Raw genomic sequence first — 23,181 nt, forward strand, 5'->3', positions numbered from 1 at the left:
GTTCTCAAAAGATGACCTTAAATAAGGAAGGTATATGTTATAATGGAATTGAAAATATGAGAAGAAATAACCTATACATGTGGTACTTTGTTTAAGCATCAAAATTGTGTGCTAGTACCTCCTTCGGTCCGTATGCTCACACCACCTGCGTATTATGTGAAAATAAAGAGCACATTAATTTTGATTGTCCATTTAAAAAGAAATGTGTGAAACCCAAACAGGTCTAGAGAGTTAAAGAAAAATGGGTACCATAAACAAATCCCAAAAATTCCTCCTTAGACCTCAGGATTGAAAACTTAGTGGAGCCAACAACATAAATGAAAAAGGGTCGTATAACTAATAGGCTTGGGGGAGTAGTATATGCTTAATATGTAAAATATTAGTATATGCCTTTAATATACACTATTTTGTTATTCTAAGAATCCTTAGAATAACTAGCCAATATGAGATTACTTGTAATATATTCAATCTGAACTTAATACATATATTTCATAATTGGTTAAAATGTGAAAACATTGACTAAAGTTTTCAATATTTTACTCTTAATATTAAACTGTCAATTGTTTGATTTCGGGTTCCTAGCGCTAGTTTTCAAATTTTAAATTCTGGAACATTGGATAGGTTAGGAAACTTTTGAGAGGGTTATATATATGTCGTATATGTTATGGCATAGGTTATGGTAACTAGAATCCAAAGCTTTGTTGAAATTGTGTCCTAAATTTGGTTCTACACCTTTGGCATCTCATGATAAATCATCAGCGGCTTCAACTTTGCTGATGTTGAATTGCTTATGTCACGGCTCAAATGAGGATTTTATTCATTATTATGGTCACATTGTTTTTCTGAAGTTTAGCTTGTCAGTTTGATTACCTCCAAACTTAAATCAAATTATCAATTCTCAACTTTGCTTTCACTAAAAAAACTTTCTAAATTTTATCTTAAATTAATTTATTGTCATGTTTAAATTATTATTAATTTAGCTTTAACTAAAATCAAGAGCCGTGTGAGAGCCTCAACATTAATTAAATCATGAGGCTTAGAGGTAAGTGACTTCAAGTTCTAATTTTGGGTCAAGAATTCAAGGTAAAGCTGCATATTATAGATCCATTGTGGTCTGTCCATTCTCTAGATCTTACTTACGCGGGAGTTTTGTGCACCAAACTGTTTTTTTTTTTTTTTTTTTAAAGGGAAGTTCAAATGGTATGGGAGAAGCATTCTTTTCACTGTACAACTCAAGTCAAATAAGTCTTCAAACAAATCAAATAATAATAATAATAATAATAATAAAGCTTGTAAAAGCATAAAAATCCAAAGTCTCCATAACTTGAATAACAAGACTCTCCATGCTTCCTTTTGTTGTCAAGAAGCAATTGGACATTCATGGTTCAATCTAGGAAGTACGCCCACACTCTATATAGCATGCTGTATATATATATATATATCGAAAATTGAATATGCAAATCCCAAATGGCCGGCCCCAAATTAGAGTTCAGTTCAAAAGTGATCAAAATTCTAGTGCCATATCTTCAATTGCAGAAATTAAAAAAGGCCCTTATCCAATTCGGCAAACCCTTCACCAAAAAATGAACCACGCCCAGATTTATTTTTAGGAAAAAAAAAAAAAAGTACATGCCGGAGGTAGAGGAACAACCTTCGTTGTTAAGTGCGAATCTCTATTCTTCCCCTTAATAATTAATTTACACTGTGAAGTGTGCAGATAAACAGTAAATAAACATACATATATTCCAAACGTAAGAGCATGGTGGAAGAAAGGTATGGAGTTGTTTCATTTGCCCTTTTATTCCATTTACGGTCGAGCTATAATAAGGCTAGGCTCGGGAAAACCAAGAAACTGTATCGTTTGGTTTTCTAGCTCGTTAGCAGCTGCATAATTCCTGATATAGTTTTTCTCCGTGCGTATTGATAAATTAATGGCGGCGAGCGGCCCGGGATTTAACGTGCGACCTGGCGGCGGGAGGACGCGACAAATGATAAGGGGCGACGGGCACATGTTCTCGTCATCGGAGGACAATGCGATGATGAAGCAAATCACGGCCACCCATGCGCCCGACGGCCGCGAGTTCGACGTCCGACCTCTACTTTATATCATCGAAGACATCCTGCGCCGGAGCGCTCCTACCACTCACGGCACTGTTGATGTATCTTTTCAATTTTTTTACGATTATAATTCTGAATGTATATCATTCATCATATACTCTGCATATTTATGTTGGAATTCAATTTTTTTTTTTTTTTTACACAGATTTTCAAAATGGTAAAATATTAATTTATTTAAAAAAAAATTCCAGAAACTTAAATGAATTATCCCAATAGGTATGTGAAATTTTTAGAAATTCAAAAGTGGTGCACATCTTTTTACTTTTATCCTTCGAGAAATTTGTACTGCACTGCAGAATTATTAGTTTAAGTTATCACGATAAGATTTAATTGATTGCTTAAGTATAACATAATTAGTATCTTATAGTATCTCAATAATTAATAGTAGGCTTAGCATTAATTTTACTACTTACTTGAGGCTACATATTTGAGCAAGTGTAAATGTGTAGGGAGATGAAGCACAAGCAGAGATACAAGATGACAAAGCCCTTCATGCCGAAGATGACATGCTTGAACTTTTGGCGCACACTATTAACAAAATCTCCTGCGAGGTTGATTAATTATTGCTAATACCCAGATTTGATAGAGAATTAAATTTGATTTGATGTGATCATCGATCGATCCAAGAGTAGGCTTTGGGATAATTGATATTTATGTTTGCATGTGTTTGTGCAGATATCTTGCAAGTGTTCAGGGGGAGGTGACGCACACTTAACCACAGTTGCGCTATTCAACCAGCTTTCAAGCTACTCATGGGATGCAAAAGTGGTGCTAGCCCTGGCTGCATTTGCCGTCGGGTACGGCGAGTTTTGGTTGGTGGCCCAGCTTTACACCACCAACCCTCTTGCCAAATCGGTGGCGATCTTTAAACAGCTACCGGACATTCTAGAGCGCACAGACACTCTAAAACCAAAATATGAGGCACTCGCCAACCTCATCAGGGCGATGCTAGATGTGACCAAGTGCATAATTGAGTTCAAGGAGCTTCCATCACAGTACATTGCCCCTGACACGCCAGAAATGGTCACTGCCACTGCCCACATCCCCACCGCTGTTTATTGGACCATTCGCAGCATCATAGCATGTGCATCCCAAATCATGGGCCTTATAGGCATGGGTCATGAGTATGTTCATTCTCGAGTTATAATTGAAAATTATATGTTTTCTGAAAATTAAATCTTGAAAGTATTCTGAAAAGGCAAAGGGTGTGGGTAAAACCCAAGCTCGATCCCTAAATGTACCACAAATGGTGATGAAATTGAATTATGCTTTGACCGTGTTGTGTTGCGGACAGGTACACAGCGTCAACAACGGAAGCATGGGAGTTATCGAGCTTGGCTCACAAAGTCAACAACATACACAACCATCTCATGAATCAACTCATTCGTTGCTACCAACACATAGGTTCATGATCCTTGAACCCCTACTTAAAGTGTCATAATTCGCTACCTAGCCCACATTCTTGTCAATATGATTTTGGTGAAATTGTAGATGAGAAAAGACATATTGAGGCATATCAGACATTGGTGCGGCTCTTTGAAGTACCACACCTAGACAATATGAAGATTCTCAAGGCTTTGATTTATGCCAAGGACGATCAGCAACCGCTCTTCGATGGTTTTACAAAAAGAAGGGTTTGCTAGATGCTTCTTGACTAATTCTTTTGTGCTCTAATAGTTCATACTAAACTTAAACAAATTCCTCACTTTCAATTTCAATCTCCATAAGAAAACATTGACATACTAATAATGAAGAATGTGTTACTACTGATTTAATAGTTCTTACTAAACTGAAACAAACTCCTCTCTTCCAATCTCCATAATAAAACATTGTCATAATGAGGAGGAAGAATGTGTTCCTCTGATTTAGTAGTTCTTACTAAACTAAGACGAATTCCTCACTTTCAATTTCTACCACCGCAGGAAAACATTGACATGCTAAGGAGGAAGAATGTGTTACTACTGATTTCGGACCTCGACCTCTCCCATGGTGAGCTTTCAGTTCTTGAGCAGATGTACAGTGAGTCACGACTACATCCGACGAGAGCAGAGAGCCAGTACGAGGTAGTGTGGCTACCAGTAGTCGACCGATCAACACGCTGGAATGAAGAGAAGCAACGCCTATTTGAGACCCTGCAAAGCACAATGCCATGGCATTCTGTGTACCACCCTTCGATGATCGATCTTGCGGTCATTAGGTACATCAAGGAAGTGTGGCACTTCAACAAGAAGCCCATGCTGGTGGTGCTGGATCCACAAGGACGAGTTGTCAATCTTAACGCATTCCACATGATGTGGATTTGGGGAAGCTTGGCATTCCCCTTCACTAGCTCGAGGGAAGAAGGGCTGTGGAAGGAGGAGACATGGAGGATTGAGCTGTTAGCAGATAGCATTGAGCCAATGATCTTTCATTGGGTATGGTTAATTACATTAGTTTCTATTCAGAACAATGCTCTTACTGCACACATAATCCAGTAGTCCTGGCATAAAGCTTAATTAAAAATATTTGATTCAATTGGATTCTATGACTTGACAGATTGCAGATGGAAAATACATTTGTTTGTACGGAGGAGAGGATTTGGAATGGATTCGAAACTTCACCAAAGCCGCAAGCACCGTCGCCAAGGCTGCGGGCATCCAACTAGAGATGCTGTACGTGGGGAAGAGCAGCCCCCGGGAGAAAGTTCGAAAGAACTGCGATGCCATTATGGCAGAGAAACTCAGCCACACCTTAGGGGACCTAACTCTAATCTGGTTCTTCTGGGTGAGGCTGGAGAGCATGTGGCACTCCAAGACGCAGCACGGCAAGACCGTCGAGAACGATCCAATCATGCAAGAGATCATGATGATGCTCAGCTTCGACGGCAGTGAGCAGGGGTGGGCTGTGATCAGCAAAGGACCGGCAGAGATGGCAAAGGCCAAAGGGGACACCATCTTAAAAGGCATGATAGATTTTGAATCCTGGAAGGATGAGGTTCCATCTAAAGGCTTTGTCAATGCACTCAATGACCATCTCCAAGAGCGTCGGACTCCGCATCACTGCAACCGTCTAATACTGCCGGGAACCACCGGAAGCGTCCCTGAGAGGGTAGTTTGCGCCGAATGCGGACGAGCTATGGAAAGGTTTGTCATGTACCGTTGCTGCACTGACTAATTCCGATAATTTCTTGGTGCACAACTCGCGTATGCAATCCTTTTGAGTTGTACATCTAACAATGCTGGTTAATTAACTTTAAAAGGCAAGGTGTGGTGTTGTTGAGGGAGTATATTTGTTTTAAACTCCTGCGTGTGCCTTTCTTCAGGATTAATAAATAACTATTTCTATTTCTTATTGTAATGGTTGGCTTTGCTATCTTACTATTTTAATAAGTTAAGGTCTCCTCATTGGTATTTTCTATTTTTGTTTATCCAAAGTGAAAGAAACATATTATAAAAATATGTTTTTGTGTTGATCATTTTTATGTTTCTATTGTCAATTTTCAATTGTTCGTCAAAAAACTGAAAATTTAATTTTATGATTTTCTATTATTTTGATAACTTCTTGTCAAAATTTGTAATATTTAGAAATAATTTTATCAAATTAAATTATTCATTTTATACACTTTTAAATTAAAATCAAAATTAAATGATCATATGAATTTAAATATAATTATAATATATGTATACATTAATTTCAAAAAATAATAATAAAGTTTATTACAAAGTACTTTGTTGTTTTTCAATTGTCACATCCAATAATTTTTTTATTGTATAGTAAATTTTGAAAGTAAAATAATTAAGTAAAATAATTATAAAAAATTTATTTTTATTTGATTTTAAGATGGAAATGACCATTTTTTAATTAAGTTCTAATTTGCATTAATTTTATAAATATTAACAAAACAAGTTGCTGATTTACAATTTTTAGTTTTTATTTTTATTTATCTAATTTTTGACAATGATACCAAACGGTCTCCAAAAATGCGAGAAGCTTCTTTGTTATGAGACCAAATAATAAGAGAATGTATTGATATAAAGGCTATTAATTGTCATAACACCGAAATCAAGCATACTTCATGCTAATTAAGTATTTATATTTCCTATCAACAAAATCTAATATAGAAAAATTGAAGAGTATGTTGGATTTGGAAAAAGTGAATAACAAAGGATTCTAATTCCTCCCAAATTGTATCATTATTCAAGTGGTAGGTTAGAAATTAAAAATTAGAGCAAAAGACACTAACATTTCCTAAGATTTAATTAAAGAAAAAAAACCCAATAACCTGAAGTTTCCAAAACTCTAAAAAAAAAAAATTTTAAATGAAAGTTTGCGTCTTTTTGGCTATCTCAAGGGATGTCTTTTCAATTTTGAAAAAGGTTTGTAGTATTCTTCAAACTTCAAGATTTCTATGTTTTTATCAAATTTCGGAGATGAATGTCTTTTGATCTAAAAATAATCATATACAATGGGTGTCCAATGAAAGCAATTAGCTATATCATTTATTCAACGATCACTTTCAAAAACTTATAAAAGCCAAAAACCCAAAATTCAAAATTAAAATCTAATAACCTCCATAATTATTATTTTTTAAAATTAAAAACTCGTTCACTTTTTTTCATTTTTCTTTAAAATAAAATTATTTTTTGAGAAAACAATCACAAATCTTTTTATCAAAAAATATCATTTACTAAATACACAATTCAATTACAAATGTGCTTATCATTCAAAATCACCAACTCCTGCACAAAAGGCCCCAAATTTACACGGAATAACTTATCATATTTACTATTTTTAGGGAATAATAGGAAGTTAGAGCCTACCTTATTATTTTCTAAGAGATAATGAAGAGTTCAAAAATAGTGAGAAGTTAAAATTGTATTTTTAAAACAAAAATAATTTTATTAAATGTTGTCTATAATTTGTAAATATTACAATTATAAAATAACTTGTAAATTAAAGAGCATTTTAAGAGATATAATATAAGAAAAAAAATTAGACAAAAGACACTGACCTCCTCTAAGATTTTAAAGAAAAATACTAATTTCGATTTCAAAAATTTTAAAGACCCCTCATAAGGTTTCAAAAATATCATATATTTCATAAAATTTGACAAAAAGACACAAAACACCTCTCAAAAAACTTATTTTTTCACAAAATATAATGAGATTTATCTTTTTTGGGTGAAACTTAAGAAAGATCCTTAAAATCTTTCAAACCTCATAAGAGAGTCATTTTTCCAAACTTCAAGGAAAGTTGCTTACAAAATTACTATTGAAAACAACTCAAGCTTTTAATCATTAATAAAGATATATGAATGTTTAATACCTAAAAAAAAACCATATATTTTTATTCATTATTTGATTTGCATTTATCTGACATGATACTACAGACCAACGCATTCAGTGTCAACATGATATGATACATATGTAATTATAAAAATATTTTTAAGGGTAAAAAGCATCTACATTATTTGTCAAAAAGACGGAAACTTTAAGCCTCCACCTCCTCATGAATTTGCCAAAAAAGACATAAACATTTCCTCAAAAAATTTATTTTTTTTATAAAATACAAAAAAAAGTTTATATAATCTGATGAGGTTCTTGAAATTCTTAAAACCTTAATAGGAGATCTTTAACATTTTTGAAACTTTAAGAAAAATCATTATCTTTTTTCAAATCTCAAAGTAGTTTAATATCTTTTCTCCTAAAACGAATTATATAGATAATTGTCTATTTTGGAATGTAGAAAAGACATTAAAAGACAAGTTAATTTTTGTCATTAAAACATTTAAAAGGAATATTTTATTGACCCATGTCACTATACTGAAATGAATAATGAAATTATAAATAATTTTATAAAATTATAAATTCTCTTATATTCAATTTTGTTATTATTATTAACAAAATTATAATTTTTTTTAGGTTCACTAGAGTACTTCCCATCATTTCAAAATGTATTCATTCTCTTTGTTAGTTATGTTTACTTTTTGTTGTCCTAATTTGATTTGGTGATAGTGTTAGTTTTTTTTTTAGGATTTTTCTACACTCTCCCTTTTGTTTTATCTTATAATCACGATATTCTTCCGTCATAGGTAAGGATATATTAATAAATAAATAAAGGTACTATCCTCTTTTTCTAAAAAAAAAAAAAAATCAATAGTTTCACCCTAGTTTAGATATTAAGGTTATGTTTGATTTACGAAATGTCTTTTTTTTTTTTTAAATAAATCTATTTTAATAAGTTAATTATAATTAATTATATAAAAAATTATGTATTACATTAGAATAAATAATAAAAAATTTATTAATCTAATAATAAGAAATAGACAAAAAATAACTATTTTGTTCTTATTACATGTTACATAAAATAATTAAACCATTCCTTTGATTCCCAAAACTTATATTCCATCTTATTTCAATGAATGCCTATTTCATTAAGTGAAAAAATAAAAATAAAAATAAAAATTTCAAAACCATGATACCATGTTATGAAATAATTTGTCCTTTAATGGTCTTCTGACTTTTCAAGACAAAAAAATTTAGGAGAACATAAAAATATAGAAAAACATTCTATATTTATTTTTTATATATATTAAATGATAATTTTGATCTTTAATCTTGCCCTTTATTTATTTATACAATATGTCTACTGATGAATTTTATGCTTTTATGCTTTAATAATTTTTTAACTACTAATGTTAGTGTGTATAATTTGTTTTAAATACTAATATGTAGTTAATTACTTATAATAGTTCACCAATTCAATCCTATGGTCATTATTTTCTTTTTCTTTTCTTTTTTCATGTAAAATTTTTATCCAAACAAATCCTTGCTACAAAGAAAATAAATTTCCCACTCATTTTTCCATCCTTTCCTTTCTCCAATCAAATTCTTAATCAAAACGAATCCTTGATTAAAATAAATAATATTACTTAAAAATTTCTTAATCCAAACAAACCCTTGATTAAAATAAATAATATTACTTAAAAGCACTAATAGTAATTTTTATCAAACAAAAAGTGCTTAATGAAAAAAAGTACTTATCATTTTCCTTGAAGGAAAAAAAAGCTAAAGCACAAAAATTCCCCAACAATCCTACCAAAAATTAAACATCAAGTAGGAAAATCCAACACCCCCTTGCTTTACCCTAGTGACAAAATAAATCTTTTACTAATGGACTGTTAATAAAATATAATTTTACTTTTAATAAAATAATATTTTAAAATGACATCAACTCAAATAAAATTAATTTTAAAAAATTGATCACTATAATATTTTTAAAACAGAGAAAACAAACTAAAAATTTAATTGATTCTAGAATTGAAAGATTTATTATTATATTAAAATTTAAAAAATACACATAAAAAATAAATAAATGATATGAACTTAGATGAATTAAAGGACAAAAGATATTTATTTCCCTAGGTTTGATAAAAGAGTCCAAAACCTCAACTAAAGTTTAAAGAATTCCAATAACCTTTTCCTAGGTTTCAAAAATTCCAAAATAACTCTCCTCAAAAAATACCACATGAATATTCTACATATTCAAGAATGAATACATGAATTTTCAATGAATTTGAGAGAAATTGTATTGAGAAATAATTTGTATGAAACTTGCGGTGCATCTATTTGTGTGAGGCCCTAGATATATAACTGCTCAAGATATCATTTCATCCTGACCGAATTGATTTTTGTACTGAATTACAAAACCTTTTGGTCATTTCCCTAATTTTACAAAAAGAAAGTATTTTGATGTAAGTCTTATTTCTTTATGAAATTTTCCAGAGATTAGAGTCATTTTTCCTTAAATTAAATTGATGACAAATAAAGGAATTGCAAACCTAACTTTACTAATTTGGTGACTTTTGATCAATCAATTAACATAGGTATACAAATCAACTCTTCACCATTCACCAATCCTTTTAAATGTTATCCAAGTTGCTAGTTGATCTAAGTCAATTTTAAAAATATATTTTAATTTTAAAAAAACATTTTATCATCATCCTATTTGCATGTAAATTGTATATAAATAATTTTAAAATAATAAAAATATTTAAGTATTTTTCCCAAATTATTAGATTATTTATTTTTCATATACTTTTAATCTTTTATAAAAATATGTCAATTGCCCTAAACCACAACAAATTAACTTGAGAACATCTTCAATTCATTTACACAATTGGGGAAAAAAAAGGGGGATAAAATTGTCATTTACTTATTTTTTTTAGTAGTTTTTGAATACTAGAAGGTTAAGTAGTTTTTGAAAATACAAGAAGGTAAAATGTCATTTTCAAAAATGGAGTATTGTTGGATTTTACCGACAAGTAAAAGGACTTTTGATTAAAAAATAGTGTATTGTAATGAACAGAAATTTCTTTTTTTAGTTTCTAACTTTAGAAAGAATTAAAGCATGATATTTCATTTTCTAAGCGCAAAACATTAATATAAAAATCAAAAAGAGACGAAAATTGTTGTTAAAACATTTTATAAAAGTGTTGGAAAAATATTTCACAGAAAGAAGATTCAATAAAAAACAATAAAAAAAATTTTAATAGACCTAGCTGAGCATGAAGAATAAAATGATAAAGATATACCAGGAGACAGGTAGCGGAGTGCAACGAGATTCAACACACCACGCTGTTTAAAACTGGCAAAGATATTAATCTCAATTGATCTATGCTTCGGAAACATGAACATCCCCCACATTTTTCAAGAGAGTTCACCAGTAAGAAGCAACCATCCTCCACCACCTCCATTAAAAAAATCAAAAACAATGATGTTGGATGAGGTTCCAAACAGTGAAGAAATACAACATAAATGCAATAAAAATTGACCTTTTCATTATCAAGAAAGCAAAAAAATAACAAAAATATACAAACTCAATGAATATAAATATAATTTTATGAATAATTTACATTTAATTTTTAATTATTTTAAAATGAATTTTTATTTTTTGTAGTATTTAATATAGAAAAAAATATAGCGTAAATTGCTTTCCATTCCTTCCCCTTTCCAAACCAAAATTCTGAATTCAAACAGGTCATAAAGACACTATTAACAGTATAAATCCAGAAACAATGCACAAAGCAACAGGGGAAATGAACATTAGATGATGAAGTGTGAAAAGATCTTATCAACAAACAATGGCCCAATTCAGCGCAGGAGCAGGCTACGACCTTGCAAACAGCGTAGCTGCGATTAGAATCGGCTCGAATTGACGATTTCTTTACGCCTTCGTTGACGCGTCCCTCTGGATCTAAATCCAAACGAGGAACGCAACGCCTATCGAATGCGATAAACCTAATTGAGTTCTAAACTAACAAATTATAGAACGAATAGTGAATGAGAAGAGATCAAACACAGCATGACCGTAGACGCATCGGAGATTGCAACGCTCAATCTCTGATTATTGCTATCCCGTACTTTGCTGCAAATGCGGCGTTAGGGTTTTCACGGGCAGAGGTGGTGTCCATGGCTAGGATTTTATAGGGAGTCATGGTGCATGTGGGATCAAGAGAGACCCTTTGTTTTGATAAAATAACGAAATTGCCATTTAATTTGGCATCTCCGCAACCCATTGTCTCTACAATTATAACTCTAACCAATTATAGAATTATTGAACTCAAAATCCACAATGCTGCAAGTTATTGAAACTCAAATTCAACTCAATTATGAATTAATATAAAATAATATAATGTATATATAACGTTAAATATTTACATAAAAATATATATTATAAAAGTTAAATTAGACTTTTGAGTAGTATTACAATTAAAACTTGAAACTTGAGCTCGATTCATTCAACTATTCAAGTAATTCGAATTCAACTCGAACTTGAGTTGAACCAAATCAAATGAGGTTACTAAGATTGTTGAATTCGAATAGCTTACGACTAAATTTTACTCTCATGTGTAATCGCAAGTATACTTATATAGTCATAATATATATCCACAACTACAGAATAATGTATGAGGCAAAAAAAAAATAAGCTTAATAGAAGTGAGAAAAAGAAAAAAAAATTGTGTGGCTATTTTATTCTTATGAAACAATCTACAATTTTTTCTTAATGTACAATTTATCTTTAAGTGACACTAATTTATTGCTATTTACACAGCTAACACTTTCTTCATCGCTAAATCATCACCACTCTAAAATCACATATCTAACTATTTTCATTTCATTGCAACATTTACATTTCTTTGGATCTTTTAATCAGTTAGATTACCATTTTATCTAAAAGCTTAAGTTGTTAGGTTATAAAACAACAATGTTTATCAAACTTTAACACTCCCCCGCACGTGCATCCTACAGCACGTGGGGAGATAAACAAATGATAAATAACACCACAAAATAAAGGCGAACGACAAGACTAAAACATAGGATCTCTTGATAACCAACTCTAATATCATGGTAGATTACTATTTTATCTAAAAGTTTAAAATAATTAGAAATGAAAGGAAAAGAAAAGGGTATTGGGTAGCATTAAAAGCTTTTTCATTAGCAAAATCTCTTGGTAGAAATTCACAAAGTTTTTTTAGGTAATAAATAGACAAATAATAAATCCAATGTTGGAATACAAATTTTGAAGTAATTAAAATTAAGACAAGCTTGAATAGGATCAATACTTAATGCATTTTTTAATGTGTTTTTTATGATGAACTATTGATTTTGCTTGAAATGTATTTGCTTTAAATCTCCATCTAGTGTCAGCCGTATATGCGAGTAGATTACTCTTGGATGGAGGTAAGGGGTTTATAGCATTTGTGAAACAAGTGTCTGAAAATGAATTGAAGATTGACAACACTCCAATAGTACGAGAATTCCCAGATGTTTTTCTAGAGGAGTTACCTGGATTGCCTCCTATGCACGAGGTGGATTTTCCTATAGATTTACCTCCAGGGACTGCGCCGATTTCTAAGGTTCCTTACCGTATTGCTCCTGCCGAATTGGGAAAATTGAAGGAACAGTTGCAGGATTTATTGAATAAGGGGTTTATACGACCCAGTGTATCGCCGTGGGGAGCTCCAGTGTTATTCGTAAAGAAGAAAGATGGGTCAATGAGGATGTGTTTTGATTACAGGGAGATAAACAAGGTTACTCTTAAGAATAAATATCCTCTACCCCGTATAGACGATTTGTTTGATAAGCTCCAGAGTACACAGGTGTATTCCAAGATCGACCTCAGATCAGGGTATCATCAAGTAAGAGTGAAAGCAGAGGATGTTGCGAAGATAGCCTTCAGGACCAGGTATGGGCACTACGAGTTCCTCGTTATGCCTTTTGATCTGACGAATGCCCCAGCCATATTCATGGACTTGATGAACAGAGTTTTCCACCAGTATTTAGATCAGTTTGTAGTAGTTTTCATTGATTATATACTAGTGTACTTGAGGAGTTTTGAGGATCATGAGGTGCATTTGAGGCTGGTGCTGCAGACACTCAGAAAGGAGAAGTTTTATGCCAAATTTAGCAAGTGTGAGTTTTGGCTTGAGAAGGTTGCATTTTTAGGCCATGTGATCTCAAGAGATGGTATAGTAGTGGATCCCAACAAGATTGACGCGGTGGTGAATTGGGCCAGGCCAAGGAATGTTCAGGAAGTTAGAAGTTTCTTGGGGCTAGCAAGTTATTACTACCGATTTGTGGAGGGATTTTCAGCTTTGTCAGAACCTCTCACGCGGTTGACTAGGAAAAATGCTAGATTCGTGTGGGATGAAGAATGCGAGCAGAGTTTTCAATAATTAAAGCAGCGGCTCGTCACTACACCAGTTCTGACGATTCCATTGGGAGGTGATGGTTATGTTATCTACGGTGACGCGTCTTTGAAATGGCTCGGTTGTGTACTGATGCAGCATGGTAGGGTGATAGCATATGCGTCTAGGTAATTGAAAGAATATGAAAAGAACTATCCTACTTACGATTTGGAATTGGCTGCGGTTGTACATATACTAAAGATTTGGAGACATTATTTATATGGTGAAAGGTGTGAGATATTTTCTGACGACAAGAGCCTAAAGTATTTCTTCACAAAAAAAGAGTTGAACATGCCGCAGAGGAGGTGGTTGGAACTCATTAAGGATTACGACTGCACCATCAGTTACCACCCAGGTAAAGCAAATGTGGTAGCTGATGCACTGAGCCGTATATCAGGAGATACAGTACAGCTAGCCGTAGTTATTCAGCACCCGATTCAAATGGACTTGAAAATACTCGGTGTGGAATTAGTAGAAGATGATCCTCGGGCGCTTATTTCCAGTCTGATTGTACAACCTGCACTATATGAGAGAATTAAAGTTGCTCAGAAAGATGATCCAAAGTTAGTGGAGATGCTTGCCAGGATACAAGATGGTCAGGGAGAGGAATTCAGTATTTCTGAAGATGGGGCTTTGAGATTTCGCACCAAATTATGTGTGCTTGCAGATGACAGTATCAGGAGGACGATTCTAGAAGAGGCACACAGATCTCTATGCACTATTCATCCTAGTAGTACGAAAATGTATAGGGATCTGCGAGAGTATTTCGAGTGGAGTGGCTTGAAAAGGGAGATAGTAGAATTTGTACAGCAGTGTTTGACGTGCCAGCAGGTTAAGGCTGAGCACCAGAGGTCGGCAGGGCAGTTGCAGCCACTTTTCATTCCCGAGTGGAAGTGGGACCACGTATCTATGGATTTTGCTACTAGGTTGCCACCAGCGTCGCATGGTCAAAATGCTATTTGGGTGGTGGTAGATAGATTGACGAAGACAACGCACTTTCTGCCTATTAAGATTAGCTACCCTATGAACAGGTTAGCGGAGATTTACATACAGGAGATTATTCGACCCCATGGAGTGTCGGTATCCATAGTCTCAGACCGTGATTCACGTTTTACATCACGGTTCTGGAGGAGCTTGTAGGAGGCATTGGGGACTCAGCTAGCATTTAGCACCGCTTACCAACCTCAGACCAATGGTCAGACCGAGAGAACAATCCAGGTATTAGAAAATATGCTTCGTTCCTGTGTGCTAGACTTTGGAGGTAGCTGGATTCAATTTTTGCTGCTAGATGAATTTGCTTATAATAACAGTTATCAAACTAGTATTGGCATGACACCCTACGAGGCATTATATGGTAGGAGATGCCGATCTCCTCTTTTTTGGGATGAAGTAGGTGAAAGGCGAGTTTTGGGACTAGAAATGATTCAGCAAGCATGTGATAAAGTCCCACTTATTCAAGATAGGATCAGTGCAGCACAGAGTCGACAGAAAAGCAATGTAGATACTCGCCGCTAGGAACTAGAATTTGGAGTAGGTGATTATGTTTTCCTGAAAATAGCACCACTGAAGGGGATCATGAGATTTGGGAAGAAGGGTAAGTTGAGCCCTAGGTTCATTGGTCCATTTGAGATACTCAAGAAGATTGGGTCAGTGGCCTATTAGCTGGCTTTACCACCATCGCTATCCAGGATTCATGACGTGTTTCATGTTTCTATGTTAAGGAAATACGTCCCCGATCCTTCCCATATCATCAATTATGCAGACTTGGAACTCAAGAGTGATCTAGCATATGAGGAAGCTTTAGTTCATATCTTAGACAGAAAATATCAGGAATTGTGCAATAAGAAGATACAGTTGGTAAAAGTCCAGTGGAGGAACCACACAATTGAAGAAACTTCGTGGGAGCTTGAAAACAAGATTAGACAGAAATATCCCCACTTGTTCGATGAATTATAATATTGATGAATATGCTAGGATGGTAATTTTATTTTGTTGAGTTTAGTGTAATTGTAATGTAGAGCATAAGTTAGGTAGTATTCTGGTTTTGGAGGAATTTTCTTTTATACTTGTAATCTCCCAGAACTACCTATGTAACCACGGTATTCCTCCGCCATAAGTGAGGGCAGGTAATAAAATAAGTAGACACTTTTTTCCTTTACTAGATGATGGAGTGTATAGATGAAGATACGAATAGAAAATTTCAAGGATGAAATTTTATAAGGAGGGGAGAATGTAGTGACCCGAAGAATAATAGTATTTTAATAATAAAGGGGGAGGAAAATGGAAATAGGAATAGAAGGAGGTAGTAGACTCGCACTTTGGAGATAATGATAAATTCGAGGAATTTCTAGGCCTCGTCAATGAATACAGGGGTTCGTCGACGAGGGTTTTTCAGGACCTCGTCAACAAAGCTATGACTCGTCAACGAGAAAATACCGAGAGAAGAATTTGGGCTACTCTGAATTTCGTCGACGAAGGGTAAGGTTCGTCGACGAATTTACTTAAGGACTCGTCGACGAGGTGATGTGTCTTGTCGATGAATCTAGCCCTATAAATAGTGAAAACTCATATTTTTATTCAATTTCAGTGCTTCTCTCTCTCTCCTACGGTCTCTCTCCCTTCTCTCTTCGATTTTGGCCCCGCCAGTCGCCGGATCGACGATCTGAAGCCACCACGACGTTCCTGGCAGAGTTCTCTTCAAGTCTGCTGGAACGAATCGTTGGTGAAATGAAGTTGGAATTCATCCCAATTCCAGGGTAAGGTCTTTTATTTAGTTTTTGGCTTTCCGATAGTTATAGGAAATGATTTAGGTAAAGAAATACTGATATTCTATTCTGACAAATATTGTTTTCAAGGTGTTGTGTAGGAAGCCCTGCGGGTGTTAGGCATGTATACCATAGGGGCTTTCCAGTAGTCAGGTAAGAGAAATATGCTATGCTAGGTAATTTTACCATGTTTCAATATAAATTATACGTTCTTATCAGATGATTATTCATGATAGAAATTTATACAGTTTATTATTTATGTATAATATGTTTAAAACTTCTGTGTGGCTTGAGGATTTGTGTATAGTAAAGAAACATGTTTTATAGTATTTTTAGGATATGATTTACAGAATATATAGTTAGTGGTTATTATATAGTTTACAGTACCATGATTATATAGTTTATAATACCATGATTATATAGTTTACAATATCATAATTATACAGTATTCAGTACCATGATTATACAGTTCAGTTCAGAGATACAGTTGACACAGTTACATTTTATTTCAGTATCATGATTATTACAGTTATTTCAAAATCATGGTAAATCAGATAGTTGTATATAGAAACGTATTATATAGTATCAGACCCTGTTGGACCATATGGTTATAAAGCACGGTACCGTAGCTACATACAGTTTACAGAGTGCAACCACCTATTTAGATAATACGTGGTAGTAGGTCGATCCTATAGTGCCCTAGACGTGGACAGGCTCCCCATCAGATATGGGTTAAGGAGGGCAAATCAGACCGAGGGAGTATAGTGGTTTACCATGATCGGCCAACTAGGGTAGATCCCGCCTACGGGCCGCACAACCCTATCATGAGGGGTTAAATCATGACACATAGTTATCCACAGGGAAGATTTCAGTTATTATTATGTATGTACAAATTTTTAGAGACAGAGAATATACTTATGTACATTAGAAGTATTTTGACTAATAACCTAAATTACTGATATGTTAAGCAACACAAATACGGGGGATGATTTCTATTACTTGTACTTCATTTACAGATTCAGTTATATATGATTATATAGCAACATATTTTCATAATATTGTAACTCATTTTCTACACACTAGTGATAGCATATTTCGTCTTACTGAGCGTTAGCTCATCCCGTTACTTTAACATTTTTCAGGTGATCCGGGTAGGTGAGCAGATTAAGCTCGCGGATAGAGGGGCCACAGTACTGTCCAATCAGTAGATAATGAGTATGTTTTGGAGTATTTTTGTATAGCCCTAGCCCAATTGAGAGTATTTTTGGGAACAGTCGTATATGTATATTTTGGGAAACCTATTAGCACTCTGGTATTGTATACAATTACATATAGGTATGTTTACTTGATTTCTACTTCTCGCTGCTTAGGTTGATGATTGGGTTTAACCAGTATGGTATCAGAGCATGTTAACTGTCATAGTATAAAAAAAAAAAAAAAAACCCATTTAAATAACAGGTCGTTACATAGACATTGGGACTACGTATGTTGCTTTTGTTCAAGGAGTTTTGTGAGCAGGACAGGTTATATATAGGACTTGCAAGAAATTTTTTGGTGAAGTCGGTGAGTATGGCGCGTTTCTCGTGTGACCAATCGCCAAAGGTATCATTAGATAGGAGAGTTGCAGGTGAATTGTGAGCAAACTTTTCAGGTGTGAGTGGATGTGCACTAGTGCACTATTCTAGTGATGGAGGATCTAGTCTTGGTGTTATGTCCATACAGTACATCTTTATGGGGTGTAATAAAGGTGGGTGCAAGCTAGATGATCATGTGGCAAGAAAGGGGGTGATCGAGGACATGAATTTTGGTGAGAAAGTCATAGGTAGCGTACTCAAGTAAAGAAAGAGAAAAAAATGTCAGAAAATAGTGACAACAGTAAACATGTAATTCATATGGAGTTAGATACTCAGGGTAGATATGCGAGGAGTTTTATCTTGGGTAAATTGTATCACAATATGAATGGGCATGTGATGCAGGTGGAGTTAAAGACTCAGGGCAGAGATGACATTGTTTATTTTGCAAGGCGTTTTAGCTCGGGAGACAAGCAGGATCACGGTGGGCCCAGGTGCACTATCAGATCACCACTTAGGCATAACATTGACATTCTGATGTTTTATATTTTCATTACTATTAGCAGTAAGGTTCTAACTATTTTTCAAGTTGTCGTGCACAGCAAAGTGAAAAATATATGGATAAGTGCTATGGTGGAGGGAATGAAAGTATTGCATAAGAACTAGGTGTGGGAGTTGGTGATGCTTTTAGTGTGGAAGAGGGTGATAGGATGCAAGGGAGTGATGTATCTATTGTGTGTGAATGACATGTTATTGGTTGGGAAGGCTTTGACTGAGATTGATCAATTGGGAACTTTGTTGAAAGGTTTTGATATGAATGTGTTGGGTATGACCAAGAAAGGTCTTGGTTTGATGATTCACATAGACATAGCTACAGAGAGATTAGTGTTATCTCATGGTGGCTTTATGGACGGAACCATAGGAAGATTTTGTTTGTAGTCTCAAGGGGGTTTTGTGGAGAATCGATATGAAATATCTATTGCTCAATACCCAAGGACGGGTCGTGATGTCCGGAATATGTCAATGGTCCCTATGATGGTGTAGTGGGATGTTTCAGTAGGTAACTTAGTGGATCGTTAGTTGTGAGATTTGTTGAAGATTATGCAGGGAGCTTTGGTGATAGAAGGCTTGAAGCATCTTTCGTGTTTACTGTTGTGAGAAGGCCTTATTAGAAGCCTAGGGTGTAGTCTCAGGTTGTTACATCTACAACTGAATCGGGGTTGATGGTAGAAGTCGAAGCTACCATCAGCAAGTTTAAGCGGCATTGCTTGGACTTGGTGTTTGTCTTTAGTAGCTAAACAGGAGGCGGTCCTAACCTAACGTCCCAATTTCAAGGTGGAGTAGCGAGTTCATGTTTTCAGTTTCTCCTAAAGGGCATATGTTCGCCAAAGTGGATATTGTTGTGAAATGTGGCTCACATTCTGAGTGTAAAACATACACAAAGGGAAAGAATGAAGGAAATCAGGTAGCAGCAGGGGAAACTGTCGATGGTAAGGCTCTAACCATTGACGATTTGGAGCATGATTTCAGAAAAAAATACATGTCTGAAACCGTCGACGGTTTGGCTCGAGAACCCAACGCATATGTTCAAAATTTGAATGTGAACGTTAAGTTGGTTAGGTGTTTGGAGGGAAAGCCTTCGTGGTGTTTATATATACATTAGTCAGGGTGTATTTTTCATTGTAAGAAAAATATTATAAATGTCTTTGACACAAGATATTAAAAGTTCTTTGCCAATTTTTCTCGTGGATGTAGGCATTGCTGAACCACGTAATTCCTTGTGTTGTTCTTGCTTTTATTTGAGTGTTGTGGTTGTGTTCTATATTTGTACTTTGTTGATTGCTGTGTTAGACTTCCACTGTTTAAATTTGTATGTTTTATACAACACTAAATTTATTGAAATATATTTTGGTTATTGATCAAAATTAGCCAGTACCTTTTTTAAGTTTGTTCTAGTGATAGTGATTGAGGTGGTTGGGCAAAAGAAATTGAACACAAAGTGTGGACCCTATCAAGGAAGAAAATTTATGAAGAGGGGAGTTGTGCCCAAAGAGATTATTGGGAGTAGGGTTGCAAACAAGTCGAGTCAAGTCGAGCCGAGCTTTAGCATGCTTAGGCCCAACTTAACAAAGTGAGAACTCAACTCGGGTTTGGGCTCGACACGGTTTGAGCTCAAAAAGTTGGCTCCAGATTAACTCGAGATTAAAAATATTGGCTTGGGCTCAAGCTTGGGCTTGGCTTATTGGCAGGCTTGTGTTCGGGCTTGAGTTGAAATTTTATAAATAACTGAATGATAGTAGTTTCATTTACTTATTTTGTATGGATTAGGATTTGTGCATTTCTCATTGGACTATTGGGATTGGGCCAACTTAACAAACCTATCAACAAACTCACTACCGAGCTCTTTAATGATTATAATAAATGAGCTCATTTAAGTAAGTTGTTAAGTCACTTATAAGTCGAAACGAGTTTGAGACTAGTTGTGCTCACACTCAGTTCGTTTACAAATCAAGCCTAAAAATTAGGCTTAGGACTCGCTCATTTAGATAATAAATAAGCCCTTACCGAACTGAGCCTGTCACGCCCTGAACCCGAAAATGGGCCCTAGGGTGTGAATTAGTAACCTAACCTGTCCCTGTATCATACAATCGTCCATGATACCATACAATGCAAGGGTTCGACCCCGTATGGTTCACCTATACCCTATCCACAATCACATAAACCATATACCATATACGCAGTGGAATAATTCAACCTATTACATTTATAAAACCATACCAGAGTCTATACAAAACAAGATCTAAATCCCTAAAATACGATACATACCACGGGTGTCTACATAACCCCAAATGACAACCTAGCCAAAAATATTACACAAGTACTCCTACATAGCTAACCAACCACCACGCTCCTACTATGCTAGGACACTAGTGTCAACTACTCGAAGGACCTGAAAAATATTTGTATGATAGGGGCGAGATACCTCTCAATAAGGAAGAAACATGTTATATCAGTGGTGACACATAAGTGTTATTTCAATATAAAACATAACACAATATAGTTCCAGTATTTTCACAACGTAGTTCCAGTATACATTTCACCAAACATATGGTCAGTGTTGTCACACTCTTCGGCTTAAGCCGGGCCGCATTATGCGGAGCACCCGATAACCTAGCATTAGCTGAAGCCCCACAGCGATATTGTTGCTAATTCGGTGTCAAAACACCCATCGGTGACCAACTGGTATACAAGTGGTATTTCACACCCTCAGATATAAAGCCGAATACTCTTGCCCACTGTATTTAGCCGAGACACGACAATTTCACAAAACTTGAAACATTTTGGAACTCATGTTCTTATACCTCTCAGTTTACGGAAATTAGTCGTCATGGATGTTTCAAAAAACATGGAACATTTTACATACAACAGTTCATTCCACACTTATTTGGGTATACAAAAAATCATATTGTTTTCAATTCGAGAATATAGTTTAATACAAATACAGGTACGGTTATCTCGATACTACAATTTATACAACCATATGTTTTCAAACAAAAACGAAGATGATACCTGAAACCCCCAATTTTTCCAAAACTGTAACATGAAAATCCTGTATTTTTCACCTGATAGATTTTCCCAAATTAAGTAGCCAAAACATTCGTAGAATCGTAAACTACAGTTTTACCGATTCAAATTTCAAAAATAACTGATATAAACAGAATCCCCTTACCTTTCCCGCAAAATGAAACACGAACTTAATCAGTCCAAAACAACGACACGGGACCCCCAAAACCTAAAAATCGAAGAACAATACTTCAATAAATTCACTACTACTACAGATCTACCGAACCAAAAATGAAATTGGACTTTTACCTTGATTTTGGATCAAAACCCGAAAATCCTCGAAACGAAATTTCGATCCGTTATAAACGTAGAGATTCCCCTCCTGATCCATGTAACACCCCGACCCCGAGGGGCCTGGGATATTAACTTTTTACTACTAATTTACAGCGGAAGCAAATAAACTCAATTTTTATTAAACCAGAGCACTAATATTCCATATTACAATCATTTATTTCAAAAGAAGGAAAATTACACAAACATAAATATCTGAAACCATACTAATATTTCTAATCAATCTTTATTTTTCTAATCCCCCACCCGCATGCTTGCTAAGCCTGATTCCCGACATGTCCTTCAGAGTTATCTGAAATAAAATATGATTGGGATGAGACGACGCTCAGTAAGTAAATAAGATTATTATTAGTGTGTGGCCAAAATGAGTTTTTAAAGAATTTCGTAAAACAATAATGAATACTATAACTTCAAGATTTCTTTTAGAATAAACATAAATTTAAAAATTTCTGCATAAAACTTTTGTCATCAATTTCAACAGTAAATTTTTAAATCATATACTATAACTGCTATTAAACTTTTAACTTTAAAACTGTAAAAATATTTAATGATAAACATACATATACTTTTCCTTATACGTTTTCCTTAGATCGTCATATAAGCACCAAAATGATCCTTTTCACGTAAACTTACACTTTTCCTTCAAATTATCAGTAACTTTGTACACGTAATTAAATATGTATAAACATATATTGTAAAAACCACCCTTAGGCCTGTTTGCCGTAAGTCATGTTTACCCCCATGACTGGGTTGTGAGGTCCGAAGACTGGACTTAGCTGGCTGGCCGACCAAACTAAATCAACGTACGTAAACTTTAAGTGAGATTTTCCTTATTAAGTCCTGGACTTAAACCAGGTGTGCACTCAGGAGAAATCCACTAACATAAATAACCACTCTGTAAACAGTGTGGGTGCACTCTGATCCGTATAAACTTTAAGCTGCGGTACCGAGCATCTGTAACTTTGAACTTTCGTTGCCATAAGGGGTTTGAAAATCATCTTATTATAATTTATGCAATTTAAAATAATATCGTGAAAATCTCATCTTTACTCATATTTACATAAAAAAAATGTAACGTAGAAAT

The 23,181-nt window shown here is 34.5% G+C and overlaps 1 protein-coding gene, 1 long non-coding RNA gene and 1 other non-coding gene across 3 annotated transcripts; 1 reads left to right on the top strand and 2 right to left on the bottom strand.

Annotated features, from left to right (window-relative positions):
• The first annotated feature begins 1,648 nt into the window (after window positions 1-1,648).
• LOC131144647 (protein SIEVE ELEMENT OCCLUSION B-like) lies at window positions 1,649-5,450 on the top strand. The gene is made up of 7 exons (XM_058093416.1): window positions 1,649-2,159; window positions 2,568-2,669; window positions 2,794-3,242; window positions 3,413-3,522; window positions 3,610-3,752; window positions 4,041-4,532; window positions 4,654-5,450. The coding sequence occupies exons 1-7, from the start codon at window positions 1,932-1,934 to the stop codon at window positions 5,269-5,271; spliced, it is 2,142 nt and encodes a 713-aa protein (XP_057949399.1). The 5' UTR covers window positions 1,649-1,931; the 3' UTR covers window positions 5,272-5,450.
• Window positions 3,853-11,554, bottom strand: LOC131144648 (uncharacterized). Its single transcript, XR_009133862.1, has 2 exons — window positions 10,691-11,554; window positions 3,853-4,463 (listed from the first exon to the last, which is right to left on the bottom strand). It is a non-coding gene; the product is annotated as an uncharacterized LOC131144648 (long non-coding RNA).
• LOC131145319 (small nucleolar RNA snoR137) lies at window positions 10,683-10,833 on the bottom strand. Its single transcript, XR_009134102.1, has one exon. It is a non-coding gene; the product is annotated as a small nucleolar RNA snoR137 (small nucleolar RNA).
• Window positions 11,555-23,181: the final 11,627 nt, after the last annotated feature.

The sequence above is a fragment of the Malania oleifera genome, chromosome 12 (assembly GCF_029873635.1).
Source record: "Malania oleifera isolate guangnan ecotype guangnan chromosome 12, ASM2987363v1, whole genome shotgun sequence".
NCBI classification, from domain to species: Eukaryota; Viridiplantae; Streptophyta; class Magnoliopsida; order Santalales; family Ximeniaceae; genus Malania; species Malania oleifera.